Raw genomic sequence first — 19771 nt, 5'->3', positions numbered from 1 at the left:
TGGGTTTGTCCGACAGTTTTGTGTGTTCGTCTCGTCGCACCGGGTTGTGCTACAAGTACAGCGGGCTGGTTCAGCTCGACATCGGCGGAAGCGAGTTTTGTGGCGATCTGGACTTTGAAGCAGGGACATTAAAGGCGCTCGGTCTGCTCCGTCCTGAAGCGAGAGCGGGGGCGTCCGGGCCAGGCTGGCGGCCAACCCAGCTCGACCGGCCGTGCCTTCCTTTCTTCGGGCGAACGTTCGATTGCTGGGCATCAACATGCCTGCTGAGATCTATGAAACGGACAGTGCGTAACTGCTGTGCATCTGGAGCGGCTAGCGTGCTATCGGGCGGACCGGGCCATTGTACGAGGGGGGACATCGCGAGGAGGTGGAATGCGTGTCTACATCCGTGACGAATGGTGCCGGGACTCTGTGGTGGGATGCAAGCACTGCTCGCCTCTGGCGAAGTTTGTGATCTTCAGGCTTTTGGCGTCCTGAACTCTCTCCCCCGTTGTTTACTTGTATGTTACTCGTGTACTGTGTCTCGTCACCGTGGGATGGAGGAAACGTAATTTCGATTTCTTTGTGTGTCTTGGCATGAAGGAATTGACAATAAAGCTGACTCTGACTCTCTGACTCTCTAGGTGACTGATTCACAATTTGGTTTTGTCTGATATCAGATATTAAATATAGAAAACCAACTGGCTGATTGATTTGTTTTAATTGAGAGGGAATAAAAACAGCAAAAGCATTTCACTAGCTGACCAGGAGATGGCGACAGCGTGGCATCTGAAGACCATGGATTGTTTGTTCTGCTATAGCCTAGGTGACTGATTCACAATTTGGTTTTGTCTGATATCAGATATTAAATATAGAAAACCAACTGGCTGATTGATTTGTTTTAATTGAGAGGGAATAAAAACAGCAAAAGCATTTCACTAGCTGACCAGGAGATGGCGACAGCGTGGCATCTGAAGACCATGGATTGTTTGTTCTGCTATAGCCTAGGTGACTGATTCACAATTTGGTTTTGTCTGATATCAGATATTAAATAAAGAAAGCCAACTGGCTGATTGATTTGTTTTAATTGAGAGGGAAAAAAAACAGCAAAAGCATTTCACTAGCTGACCAGGAGATGGCGACAGCGTGGCATCTGAAGACCATGGATTGTTTGTTCTGCTATAGCCTAGGTGACTGATTCACAATTTGGTTTTGTCTGATAATAGATATTAAATAAAGAAAACCAACTGGCTAATTGATTTGTTTTAATTGAGACAAAAAAAAACCCTAACCCTAACCCTAACTGACCAGGAGATGGCGACAGCGCGGCATCTGAAGACCATGGATCGTTCTGCTATGCCGGTTTAAAAAAAAAAAAAACAAACGTAATTAGCTAGGGGTCAAAGGTCAAAGTTTACGGTTCAAAGTTCACCCAGGGGTCAAAGGTCGGTTCAAAGTTCACCCAGGGGTCAAAGGTCGGTTCAAAGTTCACGGGGTCATGTGCACATTTTCGATTTTTAACTAGAGTTGAAAGTTCAGGGTTCAAAGGTCACCCAGGGGTCACCACGGGGTCACCGCGGGGTCACCACGGGGTCACCGCGTCACCACGGGGTCACCGCGGGGTCACCGCGGGTTCAAAGTTCAGGGTTGACTTTTTTTTTTTTTTTTTTTTTTTTTAGGTTAACCTTTATTTAACCCAGTGCTTCTCAATTATTTTCTGTTACGCCCCCCCCTAGCAAGAAGAAAACTATTCGCGCCCCCCCTCCCCACCGTGACTATCCTAACTTGTCTTGTAAGTCGTAAAATGTTGCACTGTCGCAAACGTGACAGACGTAACAATGAGAGCGCCACTGCCCCCTGCTGTAGTAAACGCGCAATTACACTTTATTCTAGTACTGCCAAAAAAAAAGCCTGTTCCCCAGGGTCACACGCGCCCCCCCAGGAATAGCACCGCGCCCCCGGCGCGCCCCACTATTTGAGAAGCACTGCAGTACGTAGTTGCAGTCAAATACATTGCGTTTACCAGCTGTAGCCACAAGAGGGCGACATACGTATTACTAATGTTGAGAAGCCTTACTCCAGCTTGCTACTATAAATGGAAAATGAACCAGAAATTCGAGAGTTGAGCATTTACTTTTTGTCTCATTACAAATTGACCTGAAAGCCAAATGTAGTCAGTAAACAACAAAGGAAATTCCATTCCAAAACTTTCCAAAGCAGGCTTTACACTTTGATGTGATTTTTAGATCCATGCAATATTTGGATAATTTCATTGGAAGAAACTGTGATTGCACAAAGTTGTGTTTGTTTTGAGAAAAATGCAGCAATCAAGTCATCAGCCAGATTGTGCAATCTCTGGGCCATTAATAAACACACACAAGTCCAATAACAAATAATTTATATTCACCATGAAAAATAGACAAAATATATCAATGTGCAACAACAGCTACTAATCATATTTCAGTATTGTTGTTAAACTCTTTTCAGATTGGACACCTCATCAAAACAACATAATAATCTGATTGTATTCATAAAGGCAGATGTTTCCACACAGTTCTTCTTAGATCTTTGTTGGTTTTATTTACAAGCGATAGCAACGTACGACATCTGTCACGTAAAAGCTGACAAGAATTGTAACCGCCGACCATTTATGTAACGGCAGCATTTTTTTTCTCCCTGTTTAAATATTCTCTTTGTCACTACATTGGACTTTATTGGGAACCTTTCCTGAGCTCGCATACCCTCATCAGTGACCATTGTGAAAGCAGTTTGGCTGGGCGGAGCCAATCGCAATATAAAGAAAGCGTGCCTACTGCCAGGAGCATGACCTCATCGTGAACAAAGAAATAGCAGCATTGATGAACATCCCACCGTTTGAAGCTTTTTGACGCTGTTTGACATTCAATATCAATTGGTCTGCAGGAGCTGATGCACTACACAACACGAGAAATGGAGTGAGCTTTTTCAATCTGGCAGTTGCCTGGTGTACGGCGCAGTCCTGAACTGGGGCATGTAGAGTGGGGGGGACAAGTCGCAAACCGGCTCGGGGGGCGGAAGGTGCGACTCCGCTGCCGGGCAGCTTTTCAGCAGCTCTTCTTTCTCCTCCGCCTCTCCCCCAGCCTCCTCAGCTTCAGCTTGATAGTCCCCGCCGAGATAGTACAAGTCCTTGGCTTCGGCCGCATCTTCTTGATCGGAGCTTTCGGAAAGTTCCTCCGCCGAGTTGTAGGAGCAGGATCGACGATGACCATCGTCCAGCTCTCCGCCGTGGCAGCTCTCCAGCTCCCACAGGCCACCGGGGAAAGAGCCGGAAATGTCCGAGTTGTTGGCAGAGAAATTGCCCTCGTCGCTGGAGCTGCTGCCGTCCCGGTCGGAGAGACGAGCCGACTCTTTCTCCTGCTTTGGCTTGATCAGCAGCACCGTGGCGTACGTTACCGAAGACTGGGCTGAATTCTCCGTGATGCTCGGGGAGGGCTCCATCAGCTGCAGCTCTTCAAGCTGCGGGCTGGGACTACTTAAAATATCCAAATCTAGGAGCGAGAGGGGAAGGCCCAAGCCTAAGCGAGCCTCGCCGCCCACCGATGCGTTCTGGTTACCCTCAAGAAATGAAGGAAAGGACGCTGCGTCGGGAGTCGGGGACGCGAGTGGGCTTCGGACCAAGGCCGTGCCGAGAACTGACATGTTGGCCTTCTCCATGATGACTACTTTGGAAATATTCTCAGAAGGGAGCAGCAGCGGCCAGGCTGGGAGGACGTCTGAGGCCTGGAAGAGCTCGTGGAAGGTGTCGGCCTGCAAAGATAAGAGAGAATAAGAAAGGGGCTGTGCAACGGTGGGATACTTCAGCAGCTTCCCGACTCGTGCATTCCGCAAAAGTCCTCGTTTATTCATAGACCTTGAGTTGGCTTTTGTGAATGGTTGTTTGTCAGCCTTGCAATTGGAAGGCAATCATGACAGATGTCATTCAAGGGCGGCAGCGGAAGAAAGTTGGAATGAAAGTTTGCAAGTACTATTGTTTACCTTTTTGAAATTGAGTCCTTTTGCCCAGGAGCACTTTTTGGGGTTAGGCACATCCTTCCACACCAACCTTTTCATCCTGACAATGAAGCACAGCTGCTTTCAGGAGATGCAGATCGTATTTATAGCACTCCCTCCCATTAACATTCTTACATGAGCTGTGGCTGCTCACTTCATATAAACATCACCCAGCCAGCGAGCGAGCCACTTACTGGTTTTGGGAGAGGACCAAGGTGACAAAGAGGACGACGGAGAGGAGGGCAATGACCAAAAAAGTCGTGTAGGCTGCAGGGTCTCTTCTGGTGGCTGCGTTATGGAGCAAAGGCCAATCACAAGTGGTTTGCGTGGCAGAACAATACAATGGCTTCTTTTTTTTTTTTCTTGAAGCTTGCATACCGATTGTGAAAGCAGGCTGGCCCTCTCCCTCCGAAAACACCGGATACAAGTAGAAGGCATACTCCTCGGATGCATAAAAATCACCTGAAAGCAGAGATCAACTTTGATGTTGTTCTTCTACGGGCAGTCATGTTGAGAAAACGAAAGCGCAGAGCGCGTCCAACCTGTTAGGTGGACGGAACGCTCGGTGAAGGGCAGCCTGAGCCACGTGCGCCCACTGTCCATTCCGTCCGGTGGCCGCTGCGGCGCCCACTGCACCACCATGAAGAGCGGTGCCGAGCTGTTGTCCACCAGGCTCCAGTGCAGAGACGCGCAAGTGTTGTTGATAAGCAGCGCATGGAAAGAATGCACGCTCCGGCCTGGTGCGCACACGACACGGAGCAGTGTTGTCGCAACCATCAAATATTCACCGGCTCTCTTTCCGATCAAGTTTAACGACCAAATGAGCACAGACTGTCCACGTTTTGTAGACTGTCGCTTTTCCCGTTTTTTTATTATGCTCAAACTGGCATTCATATGAAGTGTTTTGGAAGAAGAGGGGGAATAAATTGTTAGCACGTTCGCTCTGAATCCGGAGTACAGCCATTAAAGTGAAGAACACCACCACCACCACCACCACCACCACCATCTATATTGACCACTCACGTTTGGGTCGTCTCTCCAGGGTCATGTTCATGTTTTTAGTGGAACTTCCCAGACTATTGTACGCTTCCACCGTCACACTTTGGAATTCTCGGTTCCACTCAAAGCTGTAGGAGGACATCAGCTCGATCTTCTCCCTCTTCACGATACCACCGGAGCTCCGGTGCTGGACGATGTAGCCGTCGATGCAGTAGGAGCGGCTCGCTGTTGGAAGATGCTAGAAACGGGAGATTGACATGATTTGTAATGCTCGGAGTGTCAATGGGATATGTTCATCGTGCGCTTTATACCGTGATCAGGAGAGTCACATTGGTGGAGTTTGTGAGCTGATCGTCTTGAAGAAGTCTCCAAAAATCAGGCCCATGTTCTGGAGCTGCAGGAGAAACATCCAAGTGGTGGTAGAGGTAGATTCCGAATATTTGGGAATCAGTGATTACCTCGACTGTTTTGGGGTAGCGAGTAGACCAAGTCGCTCCAGTCGCTCCAGTAGCCAGTGCCGTTGGCGGGCATGCACTTCACCTGAACCGCATGAACTTGACACATGTCCGGAATTGGAATCTCCGCCGACGACACCCGCGCCGCGTTACTGAACTGCATTTAGTGAGAGCAATTGGTCAGATCATGGGGATCACCAGATGTCGTTTTTTTCCCCCCCATCTATTTATTTATTTCTTAGTTGTTCCAAGGAATTGAATTGGATGGATCTCTTCAGTTTTGCTATTTGAAATTGCCAAGAATAGCTCACCTTCCAATCGGGTTGTGCTCTGGTGGTAGAAGGAGAGTGGAAACGGAGCTGACACTGGACCCCCTGCACAGGCAAAGATGGAGGGCGCCACGTGATCCTCAGGACCCCTTTTTTAAGATTCACTGCCTTCACATCGGATGGTTTGTTGGGTTTTACTGCAAGTCAAGACCACGGAGGAACACACCATGTGAGTTTTGAAGGCACTGAGCTGACCACAATGGGACGCTTACGGTTGTCTCATTTCTACCCTACCGTATTCCAGAGGTGATACGTAGACAGGTTTGGATCGGATCGGGCCTTGATGGGACAGCATCTCCAGCCACAGTTTGTAGCAATTCCTCCGTACATCCTGGACGGTGCAGGCTTGTTGCTTGGATCTGATCGGCAGACAATCGGGTCCCATCTCTCCAACGTTCTCACCCTTCCGCTCCGTCTCCTCCATCGCATCACAGGGTAGGTCGGACCATCTGCGGAGTTGACATTTGAGATGCTTAGGATAGCTTTCTTTCATTCAAACTTAATTTATTTGATATTCTTTTGATATTATTTTTGTACATTATTTTTATTTATTTATTATTTTATTTATTTCATTGATTGAAATTTCATTCCAGTTTATGGAACCTTTGTAAATAGACGGGAGTGAATTCTTCCACTCGAAGAGTAAATGTGTGGCACAAAACAAGTCTCAACAGGAAGGCCAACTATGAAGCTTTGCTCTTCGCTAACTTTGTAAAGATTAATGTATTGCTGTGAGGTTAAAGGATATTGCGCAACTCGCTGGCATCCTCTCGCTGTGCAGGATTGGACACATGTATTTGTTAGGTGTGTCCCAAAAGAGCATTGTCTCATTCGGTACGCTGTGTTCAGTGAAGTTGCGCATAATAACAAGTACTGGTTTGAGCATTCATTAACATGCGAGGGCACTCCAACGTCAGCAGCTCCTGAAAAAAAAACTAAAGAAGAATCATGACCTACATGTATTGGAATTTTGGTTTGATCCACGAAGTGTTTTTCCAGCTGCAGTCCATAGCATCAATATCACCACTCGTTTCACATTTGATGTCAATAGAGGCTCCTGCAAAACGAAATCAAAAAGCACATATTGGAGTGAAATTTCAAAAACAAGAAGAGCTTGTTACAATAATAATTGTATTCATATTAGATAATATCCAGATTTTCTTTTTTATATATACCGTTTAGGAGAGAGCTAGAGTACCCAAAAAGAAAAGAGTAAAAAGCCCAAGCAAGCACGGATTTGAACCTCCAAGCTCAGACCACACACAGCCCCCAATTTTCCAAGATGTTAGGAATGGAATAAGAAATCAATAACTAAATCAATCAATAAAATGTTTCCAATTAGCGCTCACCTTCAAGATAGATGATGCTGTATGGGATGGTCCACTCCTTGGTAGCCCTACACTGCAGCAGCTCATACATGCCAGAGTCCGAGGGCTGGATCGTGACGTGGCTGACCTGCGTTGGAATCGTTTGGTCAGGACAAGCAAGCGTTTGCCGGATCGCACCCCATCCGAGAATTCGTACCCGTTGGTTGACTGAGTGATACTGGCTGGAAGAGAGCGTCTGTTCAAAGTTCAGCATCCATACAGCAGAGTTGGCATTAATGCCGGGGTCGTTGAACACGCAATAAACGCTGACGTTCTCCCCGGGATGGGCCAAAACCTTTTCAGGGATGTAGCTCACCACTGAACACAAGGCAGCAAAACAAGACATTAGAGAATAAGGCACACATGTTTTTTCCCCGCCCCCGCTGTCATCGAGCTCATTGCAGTGTATTGATCGTCATTTGTGGTTTTAAAAAAAAGTCCACGATGAGCATCTGTGAATCTTTTCATTCATTGTCTGAAAGACAGCAAAGGCGTCATTTTTCGTTTCTAAATGAGGCCACACAGCAATTGTCACACTTTGATTTCACCACTACAAAAGGGCGCTAAACCAAAACAACATGGAAAGGCTTCCGAGATGAGTCCAAGATGCGCCGCGCATCTGACCCTTGCAGTCTGTTGACGCCGAGCATAATATGCAAATTTATTGCTTGAGCACTGACGGACATTTACCCGGGAAATAATTGAGGTCATTGGATTAATGCGACACACATGCGGAAATGAATTATTGTTGAAGGGCGTGCGTGAGGATGTTAGCAAGGTAACATTTGAAGAGCTCAAATGTGCCACTGAAATGATAAGCAACAAAATAAGCAACAGGTTAACCATAATAAAAAATCATTTAAAAGAATCATGATGAAATAAAATAATAATAAAAAAACTTACTGAACACAACACTTGGGATTTTTAATCACAGTAGGAAGCTAAGCTCTGTGACTAAAATAAGAACAAAATAAACAAACGCAGTGAACAGGCAGGTGTGTGTGCGTACGTGTGTGTGTTTGCAGAGTTCCATTAAACCAAGCATGAAAGAATATCTTACTGCCAAGGTAGATGTGATGCGCTTCACTCCAGTCGCTCCACAAGGGAGGTTCGTGCAGGTCAGAGCAGCGAACCTCCAAGGTGTAGTTGACTTCAGGCTCCAGATCGAGAAGGAGTCTGCGCTCCAGCCCTGCAGACACCACCTACAGCCAACCAGCAGGGAGAAGTGTCAAACACCTGTCAAATATTTAGTTGAAGACCACAAAACCCTCATACAGCAGCAGGATGTGGCTTCAAGTATTTAGGGAAACACTTGACTCTAATCCTTTCATGAATGAGGCCAATCTTATTATATAGAAAATATGACCCAAAAAAATGCACACACGTAAATAAAGTAAAAAATGACTTTCTTCACTGAATTGTGGCTTTCACTTAGGTGTAGCATGCTGAATGGGAAACACTTCCAAACCGTGCAAGCGGGTGATCTTGTGACCTTTTCCATGAACACCATGTCTTGTGCGGATTTTATTTATGCAACCATTTAACTAAATGATAATTAAAATAATGAGACCAATCAGAAACCCTGTCAGGTGGCATTTTCACGACACAGCTCCGCTCACCCTACTTTGGGGCTGGAAATAAACTGCACATTCCGCATTCAAAACATCCAGAGTCTCCCATTTACTTTTCTGCACGTTGTTGCATTTCTATTCCAGAGGCGCTGCAGTGGATTCACCTGCCAAGAAGGATGCGTGGCGTTCGAGTACCGGACCTCATATCTTAATGGAGCAGAACCGTGCTCTTTTGGCTCATCCCACTGTAAAATCAGTTCTGGCTTGATTGTCTGGAAATGTGACAGGTTCAAAGGAGTCCTGGGTTTTACTGGAAGATAAGAAAAAAAAATGGAATTCCATAAACAGTCATAAACACAAAGAATACATGTATTTCTTACCAGGTCGCGCCGGTACATTGAGCAGAACCGGTCCAAGTTCACAGCCATATATGCGGGCAGTTACAAGAGCCACAAAACTTGCGCTGCCAATAGAAATTGAACATAGGACGGAATCCTTTGTTTCACAGACCACCGGTTGGTAAGATTCCACATTGGTGGAGTTGAGTGACGACGTGTCATTTTTCAGGGGCCTGGAGATGGAAACAAAAGACAACCTACTTTACAATACGACAGACACGAGACTGATAAAAGACCCACGCCAGGGTCAACGTGCACATTGAAACGACTTTGAGGAGTTTGAAATAGGTTTCTTTTGTTCACACGCGGCGTCGGCAGATCAAATGCATTCTTGAAACGGAAACCGGCAATTTAGGGACATGAACACAAGCCGTGGCAAACAACAGGAAGAAAACAAAGGCACTCACTTGAAGCGCTGGAGGCGGACTGCCACGGGCGCAGAGTGAAGAAGGCGCTTGGCTGAAGGAAGCCCCAAATCACAAGTCAAACTTTCCCACTTTTCATCAATCCTGCACAGCATGTTCAAACAGGTGCCTGTCAAGACATTCACATGAGAGAAACTTCAAAAGCAGCACTCCGAAAGCTTTACTTCCTATTCCAACTTCCTGAGAACGAGGAACATTCCAAAAATTGGAGAACCGAGGTCATTTGGTTATTTCGAAATTTAAGAATTTCTGTCATATCATTTTTAAAAAAATTTTTTAATAAAATGTACATGATCTCAAGTTACAGATATGAACGCCACAATCATATCGTTGACGCCATTTAGGTATCATCTCGTAAAAGGCTTGAGCTCATCATAGCAATGTATTGGATGACAAGCACAGGCACAAGCACAAGCACAAGCAGACGTGATGTGGCGCTCCGCTCGGCCACCTCAGGCTACCACAGGCTCCTGCGGCTGCGGCAGCGGGGAATGCCAGATAAAAAGACGATAAAGTCTAATGAGCCTCCGGGGGTGATCTTTGCCACTGACGAGCCATGGTGGTGATGCACAAGCACAAGCAGACGTGATGTGGCGCTCCGCTCGGCCACCTCAGGCTACCACAGGCTCCTGCGGCTGCGGCAGCGGGGAATGCCAGATAAAAAGACGATAAAGTCTAATGAGCCTCCGGGGGTGATCTTTGCCACTGACGAGCCATGGTGGTGATGCGCCAACACACCCACCGAGCCTGATGACGAGCATCATCAAGCCCTTCTTTTGATTTAGCCGTCGTCACGCTTCCTTCATTCAGTGACTGCCGCTTGACCTTGACTGAATCCGTCAACAGCAATGAAAGCTAACGTATCATCATGTTGCGACCATAATAGCTGCGGGAAGTCAGGAGAACTTCATTTTAACACCCAAAGCCAATGTTTGGACAACGATTGAGTTAGCATAGCTTCGGTTTTTTCTTTCTTTACTAATGTCCAACAAATATGATGAATGATCAAAAAGTCTTTTACCGCCAGAGTCCTTCTTCAGACTCAATCCAGTTGCTATGCTCCCTAAGTAGCAGTGAGGGTGCGTGTCGCCAGCCTCCTCCTCTTGCGCTGGAGGCGAGTCATAGCACGCTTGGTCCTGCCATGGCAAGTCCAGCACACCTGAGGAGACTCCTGCTTCCTCTTCAGGCTTGGCGCACACGGTTCCTTGTGACGGAGGAGACACAGTGGGGTTAGCGGTGCTTCTGCATTTGGAATTTCTGCAATTGTTAAGTGGCAAAAGTGTCCCAAGTGCAAAAATGAAACGCAATCTCTCGTAGAAGTCGCTATTGATTGCGCTCAGGTGAAAGTGAGCTAGCTCACTTGTTTGCACAACAGATTATTTTTGTTATTTGATTCTTGTTTTCTCCCCCCAACACAAGAGAAGTCTGTCTTCTCTAGCAATGTGTCAAGTGTGTCAAGAATGGAATGTGTTGAAGGCGCCTTCACCAAACACGTTCAGTCTTACCTCATCAAATAGCAACGAAGCGAGTAAATTCCAGGTGTATTGTATTTTTTTTTTTCAAATATGTACTCCTTTTGAATTGAAGCTGGATGGAAATCAGCCAAAGAGCTTGAACATGTTGGAGGTAAAACTCACCAGTGAGTATCAGCAAAACATGGATGAGGACGGACAACATCGCAGATTGGCCCCTGTGGAGAGACACACAACGATGATGCATGAGCAAAAACAGCTCTGCCAAAATGCAAATCCACTGCTTAATGACTTAACTTAGCAGGCGTTTAGAACATCATGAAAAAACCAGCAACCTCAGAAGACGTGTTCTTACTGCGAGGAGGCAATATGGTTACAAAAATGATCATGATATATATTTTTTCATAACATCCAGTTGATGGAGTCAGGATTTTTTTGTAATATTGATTTTAAACTGCCAGTTGAAAAAAAAAAACCTAAAAACTAATGAATGACTACATTATTCAAATGTGATGTACTGTAAATTAAAGAGAAAGGAAAAGATAAACATGGTGAATTATTATTTTTTTTATTCAATAGCATAAAAAAAAAAGTCTAATATATTTTCAGCCCAGAAAAGGACAGAGCTTGCTTCCTAATGCTAAAAGGTGAAGCATGAATTCTAGAAGTGATGAAGAGCACAGACCATGTTGGACTCGCATTCAATTACAATTCTGTGTTTTACACAGAAGATAAAAACCTAAGACAAGTATCTTCTCTTCTGACGGATCACTCATTATGAGGAACTATTGCCGATTGTATAGTTCCCATAGACTGCTGTTATCAGGTGTGAATTTTGCCCCCCCGCCCGCTTTGCTTTGTCATAGCAATGATGTCAGACGCTGTTTTGAAGTGGCCCTCGACAGACAGACAGACAGACAGACAGACAGACAGACAGACAGACAGACAGACAGACAGACAGACAGACAGTCATGCTTTCACACTTGCTGAGTTCATTTTCACAGCGGCCAAGATGTCGCTACTTACATTCTTGCGTTCACAGCGTGGACATGGCTTTGCCTCCCTTTTACTGCGTGAAGAAGAAAAAGACATTGTTGAACCTCTATTCTTCAAAAGCTGGTTTCCTCCAAAAATCTCCGTCTTTTGAATTGAGACCATTTGGAGAAAACGACAAGCAAACCTTCACAAGAAAAAGGACCAATTTGTTTTTTTTTGGCAAATCCAATTTGATTCCAATTGCTTGTTTTGACCCAGAAAAATAACTGATAGCATGACTTCACATCAGCTGTTAAGCACATGTATTAATTGAATTCATTGAGTGGAATGCTAGACTTGACCCAAAATGAAAAACATCCCCAAAGAACACATGAGCAGTGCATGAGGGTATTTAGGAACGTGTTGATGAATCTGTTGTGTTACACGGAACAGAGGCTGCTTGACACAGACTAAGTGGCAGTCATTTCCAACATCAATCACAACAACACAATAGCATCAACACAACTGTCACAACTGTTCGGGGAATTGCACATTCCCCAGATGTTCCAAAAACAATGCTGTGTAAAGACTTGGAAGGATCAAGCGGGGCCCGTTTCTGCAAATACTTTTCCATCAGACCTGGTGAGGTCCAATAGCTGGAGAACTCTAGTGTCACTTCATAGCTGAAACCTGCAACATTTGAGCTCCCATTTTAGCGATGCAATGCCAACATTTGAATGTGCACTAGCAAATCTTCCTGTTTTTATACTCTGCACTTTCTAGTGGGAATCCACTCTGGATTGGTCGCCAGTCAAGCAAAGGTCAATCGAGACAAACATCCATTCGCCATCACGTTCACATGCAGCTGCAAATGAAGTGCTTTTTTTTTTGAAACTGTACACATCTTCTTTGAATGGAATCTTCTTTGGAAAATACCTTCTTCAATTAGGCAGAGTGAGGCATTTGTGCCTGGTGTCATTTCCACATGCGAAGGAAGCTCATGGTTCCTGCCTTGCCTGAGGGCTCTTTGCCAACTGCTCATCTTGGTCTGACTCACCTTCTGCCAGTGGGAAACTGCTGCTTGCTTGGTACAATCAGGAGATTAGTTGGACTCATTTGTTCTCATTATCAGCACCACTAGTTATGATCATTACCAGCAGCAGCAGCATCAAAATATGTCCAGCAAGTTTAAAACATATTCAATTCATAAGTGAGAAGAGCAATATCACACGTGACAAGAAACCGATCTTAAAAGTGCTGATAGTAGAAGTACAACAACTAGTTCTTGGAGGATTATTTACAGTACTACAAATTGTATGCTTACTCTCTAGTAATAGTCGATCGTTGACTGATGAAAAAAGAGGAGTGATCGATCACCCATCAAATGTGGAAGTTGGTGGGACAGAAAGCAGAGGAAAAGAAGTCCAACTAGTGAGATAAGAAAGTCCGCATGAAAACAAAGAGGCAGAAATCATAGCAGTTTGTTCTTACATCACCTCTCCTGGGTCTTGTTGAGATCACCTCCACTTTGAAATCCTCATTAAAAGCGTGAAAATTATTGGAGCTTAGCGTTGGATGTTGCATCAACACTCTTCCTCTACCCGACTGGCAAAAGTGAGGGAGGGAGGGAAGCAGCTCTGCTAAAAGAAAGAAAAAGTGGAGTAGTGATGTCACACAATATGGGTGGAGCCCGTGAAGATACATTCAGGTAACCTCGGGAAGATTTCAACCCAAGCAGAAATTGGATTTTTAGGCTTTTTTAATTGTTGCATTTTACAATTAATTTACTCATGTTTACTATCTGCAATGTTATAAACTGGCTAAAAAAATAAAGAAAGAAAAATACTAAATTAGCTCATGATAACAATAAAAAAAAAATTGAGGCTGTCACAAAACATAATATCCATCCATCCATTTTCTGTACCGCTTAGTCCCCACTGGGGTCGCGGGCGAGCTGGAGCCTATCCCAGCCGTCATCGGGCAGTAGGCGGGGGACACCCTGAACCGGTTGCCAGCCAATCGCAGGGCACACAGAGACAAACAACCATTTGCACTCGCACTCACACCTAGGGACAATTTGGAGTGTTCAATCGGCCTACCAAGCATGTTTTTGGGATGTGGGAGGAAACCGGAGTGCCCGGAGAAAACCCACGCGGGCCCGGGGAGAACATACTTTTTTTCTATATCAGTGCATGAGTAATGTCTTGCATCTCCAAATCAGTTGTGTCATCATCATGAATGTTTATGTTCCCCCATGTTGCGGCTGTCTATTAATAGTACATACTAAACTAAATATACAGTAAAGTCATGCTTTGAATCCCATGAAGTCTTCCCAGTTCCCCAAGTTCATCAAAACAACCAGCTACTTGAGTGGAAAAAAAAAAAAAAAAAAGATTTCATCCAGATGTGGACAATAAGCCACACAGAAGTTAATGTTTCTTTCCAAATGTCTGCGCAATAATACGCTGTCTGAAAAGAAGGAATGTCCATGATACTAAAAATAGTGTATGTTATTCACTATTGAGGAATAAAAAATAAGAATTTCAAGTATTTTGCCATGTGATTAATTTGGTTGGGCGGGAGGAGAGACCATGGCGCAGTGCTGAAGGAAAATATTCAAGTCAATGAAAGACACGAGCATTGTCAAGGGCCATAAATTGATGGAGGGTCTCGCACAGGTCACAGCTCAGGTCACCGCCAGAATTTAAATGTATTAAAAAATCTTGTATTATTTTAAATACAGTTATCTTAGATTCGGTTAAAGATCTGAATCAAACTTTTGTATGGTCTAATAAGCTCCACTCAGGATGTCTCAAAGTCAAAAATGCAACTTTTAACAATCCCAGTCAAACTTTATGACGTAGAAAGAATGCGTCACTGTGCCGTGTTCCATATCTCTAGCCTGTGAGAAGGGAAGGAACTTCATTCATGCAAATCGATTTCCTTGAGCTGCATCATTAGGGAGGTGCAATTATTTCACAGTCTAATGACTGCAAAAGAGATTATTTTAATGACTGTTATCAGTGGCTTTGGCTGGATGACATGTCAAATCAACGGTATTTTTTTTAAACCGTTCTGGTGATCAGCATGAATATGGATTTCAAACTTTGCCCATTCCATCAAATTTAAAATAGTTGAATATGAATGTGACGTTCAATGACCATAAAAGAGCAGGAAAAAGCCACATGAAGGCAAACACCCTTGAGCAGCAGCGCTGTGGGCAAGGGGATGACATCAGGTCCTCAAATGATATCATCCAGAACAATCTAGGGATGACGTCATCCTCGAGCTATGCAACATTTGTGAAAATGACTGTAAATCAACAAATGCAAAGATGCACAAGGCTTGGTTGAAGAAGTGATTGAATGATAAATTCATTGGATTGATGATGCTCTAAACTTTGCTTTCCTTCTTTTTTTCTGGGATTTGCTGACACAAAATGTCCCCATGAATATTAATATCCAACAATTTAATAATGCATTAATTGTACCGGATGTTTATGCAGTTATGAAGGTGGGGCTGGTTTGTATTTTTAACATTCTAGTTGTCATTTAGTCACGTTAACGTCAGCCCATTCAGGTTATTCCCATGTCACAGGATTCACAGCAAGATGACGTCAGAGCTCTTGATGAGTCAAGCGCAAGATATGCAACATGATGAGATGACGTTTTGCTGAACTCATTAAGTGCGCTTTACAGACTGACCATGAATAATTTATGAGCTTGCTCTGAACTAGGGGAAACGCCTGCATGGGGGACTCCATACCAAGACGGTGATGTCATACTGCCGGGATGATGTCATGGAGTGGTCCAATAGATATAATGTGTTGTAGCCATTGATTTGTTTATTCTACTCCTGCCACCAAGTGGCCAATATAACATGGCAAGTAACATGTAGTGGTCAGCAGGTTCAATCCCGGCATTCGCACTTTTCTGGTATTGTCATATCGAGTTTTTGTGTGGTCATCATCATCATGTCATGCTGACAGTGTTGCAGCATGATGTCTTTTCCAGGGCCTAGCCGAATCATGACCCCCTCAAAAGCTTCTCGAGCTGAAATACAAGCTGATGTTACATTCGTCATGAGAACTGGTTCATGTAGTAGCAGGTCTTCTCTAATCGATAAAGCAGACAACTTGTGCTGTGCTGCTGACATCAGCCAATGAGTCAAATGATATAAGCTAGGGAGTGCAAAATGATCAAATATTTCAGAACATGCTGATTAACAGTTTTTTCTTTTTTTTAATTCCACTATAATTTCACAACGGTCCATTTACTGTAAAAGTAAAAAGCTCAAAATCATTCCATTCTCTGTAAAAGTGAAGTAGGGTAGGGTGGGGCTACTTTTGACCCTTCCTCTCCTGCATTTCTTGGAATTTATCATCGGAACGTGCACTAAAATACTGTATATACATACAGTGCATCCAAATGTGTTCTGAGACAACCTTTTCCACATTTTACAGAACTAATGGAGAACAACTGCAACGCTTCAAGTCAAATCTAGCACCTGGCAAAAACCACTTCTCAAGGGAAGCAGTGTCTGCAAAATGGAGAGGAAAAAATAGTGAGTCAATGTACTCTGTCAACTAGCTATGTAGCGTTAAACCACAAATTCGATTTTGGCCAGTGCACTGACCAGACGGGACAAATTAATGTCCCCATCTTTCCGCCCTCTTTCTTTTCACAAATGTATTCGCCCAAGCAAAACATTTTAGACTAATGTTTATCCCACCATTATTCTGTAGAGCAAATTATAATATTAATTTACAAAAGCACGCAGACAGTGGTGAGTCAGCGCACTATAATGACACGGACGCATGGAAAGATAATAGATATAATGAGTCCTATTTGTGATAATGCTGCGGACCCCAAAGAGAGATGTTCTGTTGGTCTGCACCGTGTTAGCAACACACATTAGGGCCAGATGTGAATGGGTAACATCCCATCATTAGCAAAGCCGTGGCCAAACATGCCAGCTTTGACTTGGCAAAATAAGCATCTTGTGTTGTTTTGCTCTGCCTCGTCAACACGCTCTCACGCAAATGGAAATGCAAAGCCTCAAGTGTGTGACATCACTAGCATTGTAGACAATGTGCGAGTAGAATAAGAAGGGTGTGTTTCTCTTACATGATCCAAATGGAGAAAACGAAATACTCAAAGGCTGAAGGTAGGAAAGTGCTGAGGTGTCCGATGCCAGACTTGTGTTTTTAATTTGATTGTCTGCAATCCAATGAGCTCTGGCGTCCCGTAGGAACAATGAAGTCACTGGGAAGGAGTGTGGCAGGGAATCTATGTATACATAGTCCAGTCACTTTTAACCCTTTTTTTTTCTTATTTCGAATATTTAAATGTTACAAATAATACAGAGCTTCCTGTTTGTTCTCAGACAAAATGCATACTACAGCAAAGGTGCCATTTGCAGATCGTTTTTTTTTAGTTGTATGGACGGAAACGAGGCAACGGCCTTTGGATGACCACTCGAGCAGCCTGGCCAAGGCAGCCCTGCCCAATGTGTGCTTCAGTTTAGCTTAGCAAGCATGGTTTATTTTCTCAGCACTGTGGAACACTTTTACTACAATATGTGTAGCACGCATGCGGTGGATGTTTATATCACGCGTGTCAACAAATCCACATGCAGGTGCAGAGCTACATGGTGGCCAAGGCCACCCCTTGGCCACCCCCACCTCTAAGGAAAGAGTTTGGTACCTGTGACATTATTTTCAATTTTTTTTCTTAGACTCATTGATATGCTAGCACAATTAATTTTGAGCTTACATTCCCTGTAATTATGTATGCAGCTTGTGTTTTCTCACACTCGCTATCAAAATACATGTAAATGACTTTTGTGTCACCTTGCACTGGGTGGGGCGTGCCTTTTTCTTCATGACATGTTTTACCATTTACTATTGTGGAAATAGAAGTTAACTGACAGGCTCATTAATTGCTTAGCAGCACAAGAATATGTGGCCAATTAGTGTCCTTGACTCATATCTTGGTTACATTTTAGGAAATGACTGTAAGGTTGTTGAGCCAGCTGGAGAAAGATCCTTTCACCTTAGTCAAGCAAATTATTTCTGTGTCCTCTTACAGGACAAGTAATACAAGTATACTAATGATGTTTTCTTGAAAAACGGCACTCAAATGTTCCAAAGCAAAGTGGCTGATGTTTTTTTTTTTTTTGGTCAACATTTGAATTTGATTCAAGATCCAAAACACTAAATGCAGAACAAAAATGAGGGCAGTACAGTACATCCCTCCACCTCTGGCTTTTCTATTTGTCTGCTTTTCATCCAGCTTCAAATTTCATATATTAATGCACCTTGACATTTTAAATTACCGACACAGGTCCTGCCTCCATAAGCCATCGTGTGTGTGTGTGTGTGCGTGTGTGTGTGTGTGTGTTAGTCTGTTCAAACAATATAGTGTTGTGCAGTCCATCCAATAAATAGACCTGCTACTTCATGAGGTGTGACCTTGTGGTTGACTTTACGGCTAATGAGTAACATGGACACATAGTACGTAGTCCTCGGCGTTATAATACGTTGATGTTTATCTTTGCCCTAAAAGGTCTAGTGCAGCCACAGGCACGGTGCAGAAGCCCTTTGTTACCATGGATATGTCTGGCTATGTGTTGCGCAACCACAGCTTCAATGACCCAAATGGGTGAATTGGCCGTTAGTCTCATGTCAGACACTGGTAGGCTGCTGTCTGCCACAGATTGAGCTCAAGGCTCCATGTTTGTATACAAACTTAGCATCACTTTTGACTGGGTTGCCATACGCTCATGGACTAGATTGTACAGTATAGTCGTGTGACGTTCATTTTACGACTTACTTAAAAATCAGTGATTCCAACACGTACCCTCATTAATACTCAAAATACATTGAACATCAGTTTCCAAGCAGTAGCAATTGGGAACCGCAACCAAAACAAAAGTTGTTATGTAACATCATATTGTGGAAAAGAAACAAACAGTAACTCATCAGGTCTCACACAAGAAAAATGTGTACTTTATAAAAGGCCTTGAGACCCAAATTTCATTTGTAGCCAAACATCAGATGCGGCTCAAAAGGGAGTGTTGTCATTTTTTCCATTTCAGTAGAAAAAATGAAAAGTCATAAAGGTTGTTGTTTTTTTGTTTTTTTCTGGCAACTTGGCCAACAATTTAGCTACTGATTAAAAGTAAAATGAGTAGCCTGTGTCGCACATACTATCAAAAATGACTCACCTGTTATCTTGAGTCTTTACTTGTCCAGTATCACAGCTACAAATACAAAGTTGGCCATCCGATAAAAGTCCTCTCACCAACATTGTGGGTCCAATGAACTGGAATCTCGATGCAGTGTGTGTGTCTCTGGGTAATATATGCTATTTCAGAGACACGGTGTTAGAATACACACACACAGAGTACACGGGCAAGAGGTGCACGAGTGCATTTGCACAAGTTGTTGCGTGGATGGTAGTTGGCATGGAGCATAGCGCTATTTTTGTACCCATGTACACCAAATGGATGTCACGACAGCTGTGTGCCCTAAAGGATTTCAGTGACAGACAACAGCTTCATCCAAAGCTCACCTTCTTTCTGTCACTCACCTGTTTCAATGATACTCTCAGGGCTTTTCCCAGAGTGGCCGCATGCGAAATTGTTCCACTAAATAGAATTGATATCGGAGCTGCCCTCTGATGTTTCAAGAGGAGGTGCCACTTTGTAGCACCTTCTCACTCGCTCGGAGCACCCAGCTGTCAGTGGAAAGTAGATCTTACTATAGCAGC

The 19771-nt window shown here is 44.0% G+C and overlaps 1 protein-coding gene across 1 annotated transcript; it reads right to left on the bottom strand.

Moving 5' to 3' along the window:
* Nucleotides 1-2360: 2360 nt before the first annotated feature.
* lepr (leptin receptor) lies at nt 2361-19403 on the bottom strand. The gene is made up of 23 exons (XM_061297394.1): nt 19227-19403; nt 13496-13639; nt 13324-13347; nt 12051-12093; nt 11190-11242; nt 10574-10756; nt 9535-9661; nt 9110-9300; nt 8894-9039; nt 8219-8360; nt 7316-7476; nt 7141-7246; nt 6749-6848; nt 6026-6240; nt 5774-5928; nt 5466-5619; nt 5319-5401; nt 5032-5245; nt 4551-4745; nt 4387-4470; nt 4203-4296; nt 3994-4069; nt 2361-3765 (listed from the first exon to the last, which is right to left on the bottom strand). The coding sequence occupies exons 2-23, from the start codon at nt 13581-13583 to the stop codon at nt 2944-2946; spliced, it is 3456 nt and encodes a 1151-aa protein (XP_061153378.1). The 5' UTR covers nt 13584-13639; nt 19227-19403; the 3' UTR covers nt 2361-2943.
* Nucleotides 19404-19771: the final 368 nt, after the last annotated feature.

Source organism: Syngnathus typhle, linkage group LG14 (assembly GCF_033458585.1).
Source record: "Syngnathus typhle isolate RoL2023-S1 ecotype Sweden linkage group LG14, RoL_Styp_1.0, whole genome shotgun sequence".
Taxonomy (NCBI): Eukaryota; Metazoa; Chordata; class Actinopteri; order Syngnathiformes; family Syngnathidae; genus Syngnathus; species Syngnathus typhle.
Note: the sequence above shows the minus strand (reverse complement) of the source record. Positions and strands in the feature narration are given on the sequence as shown.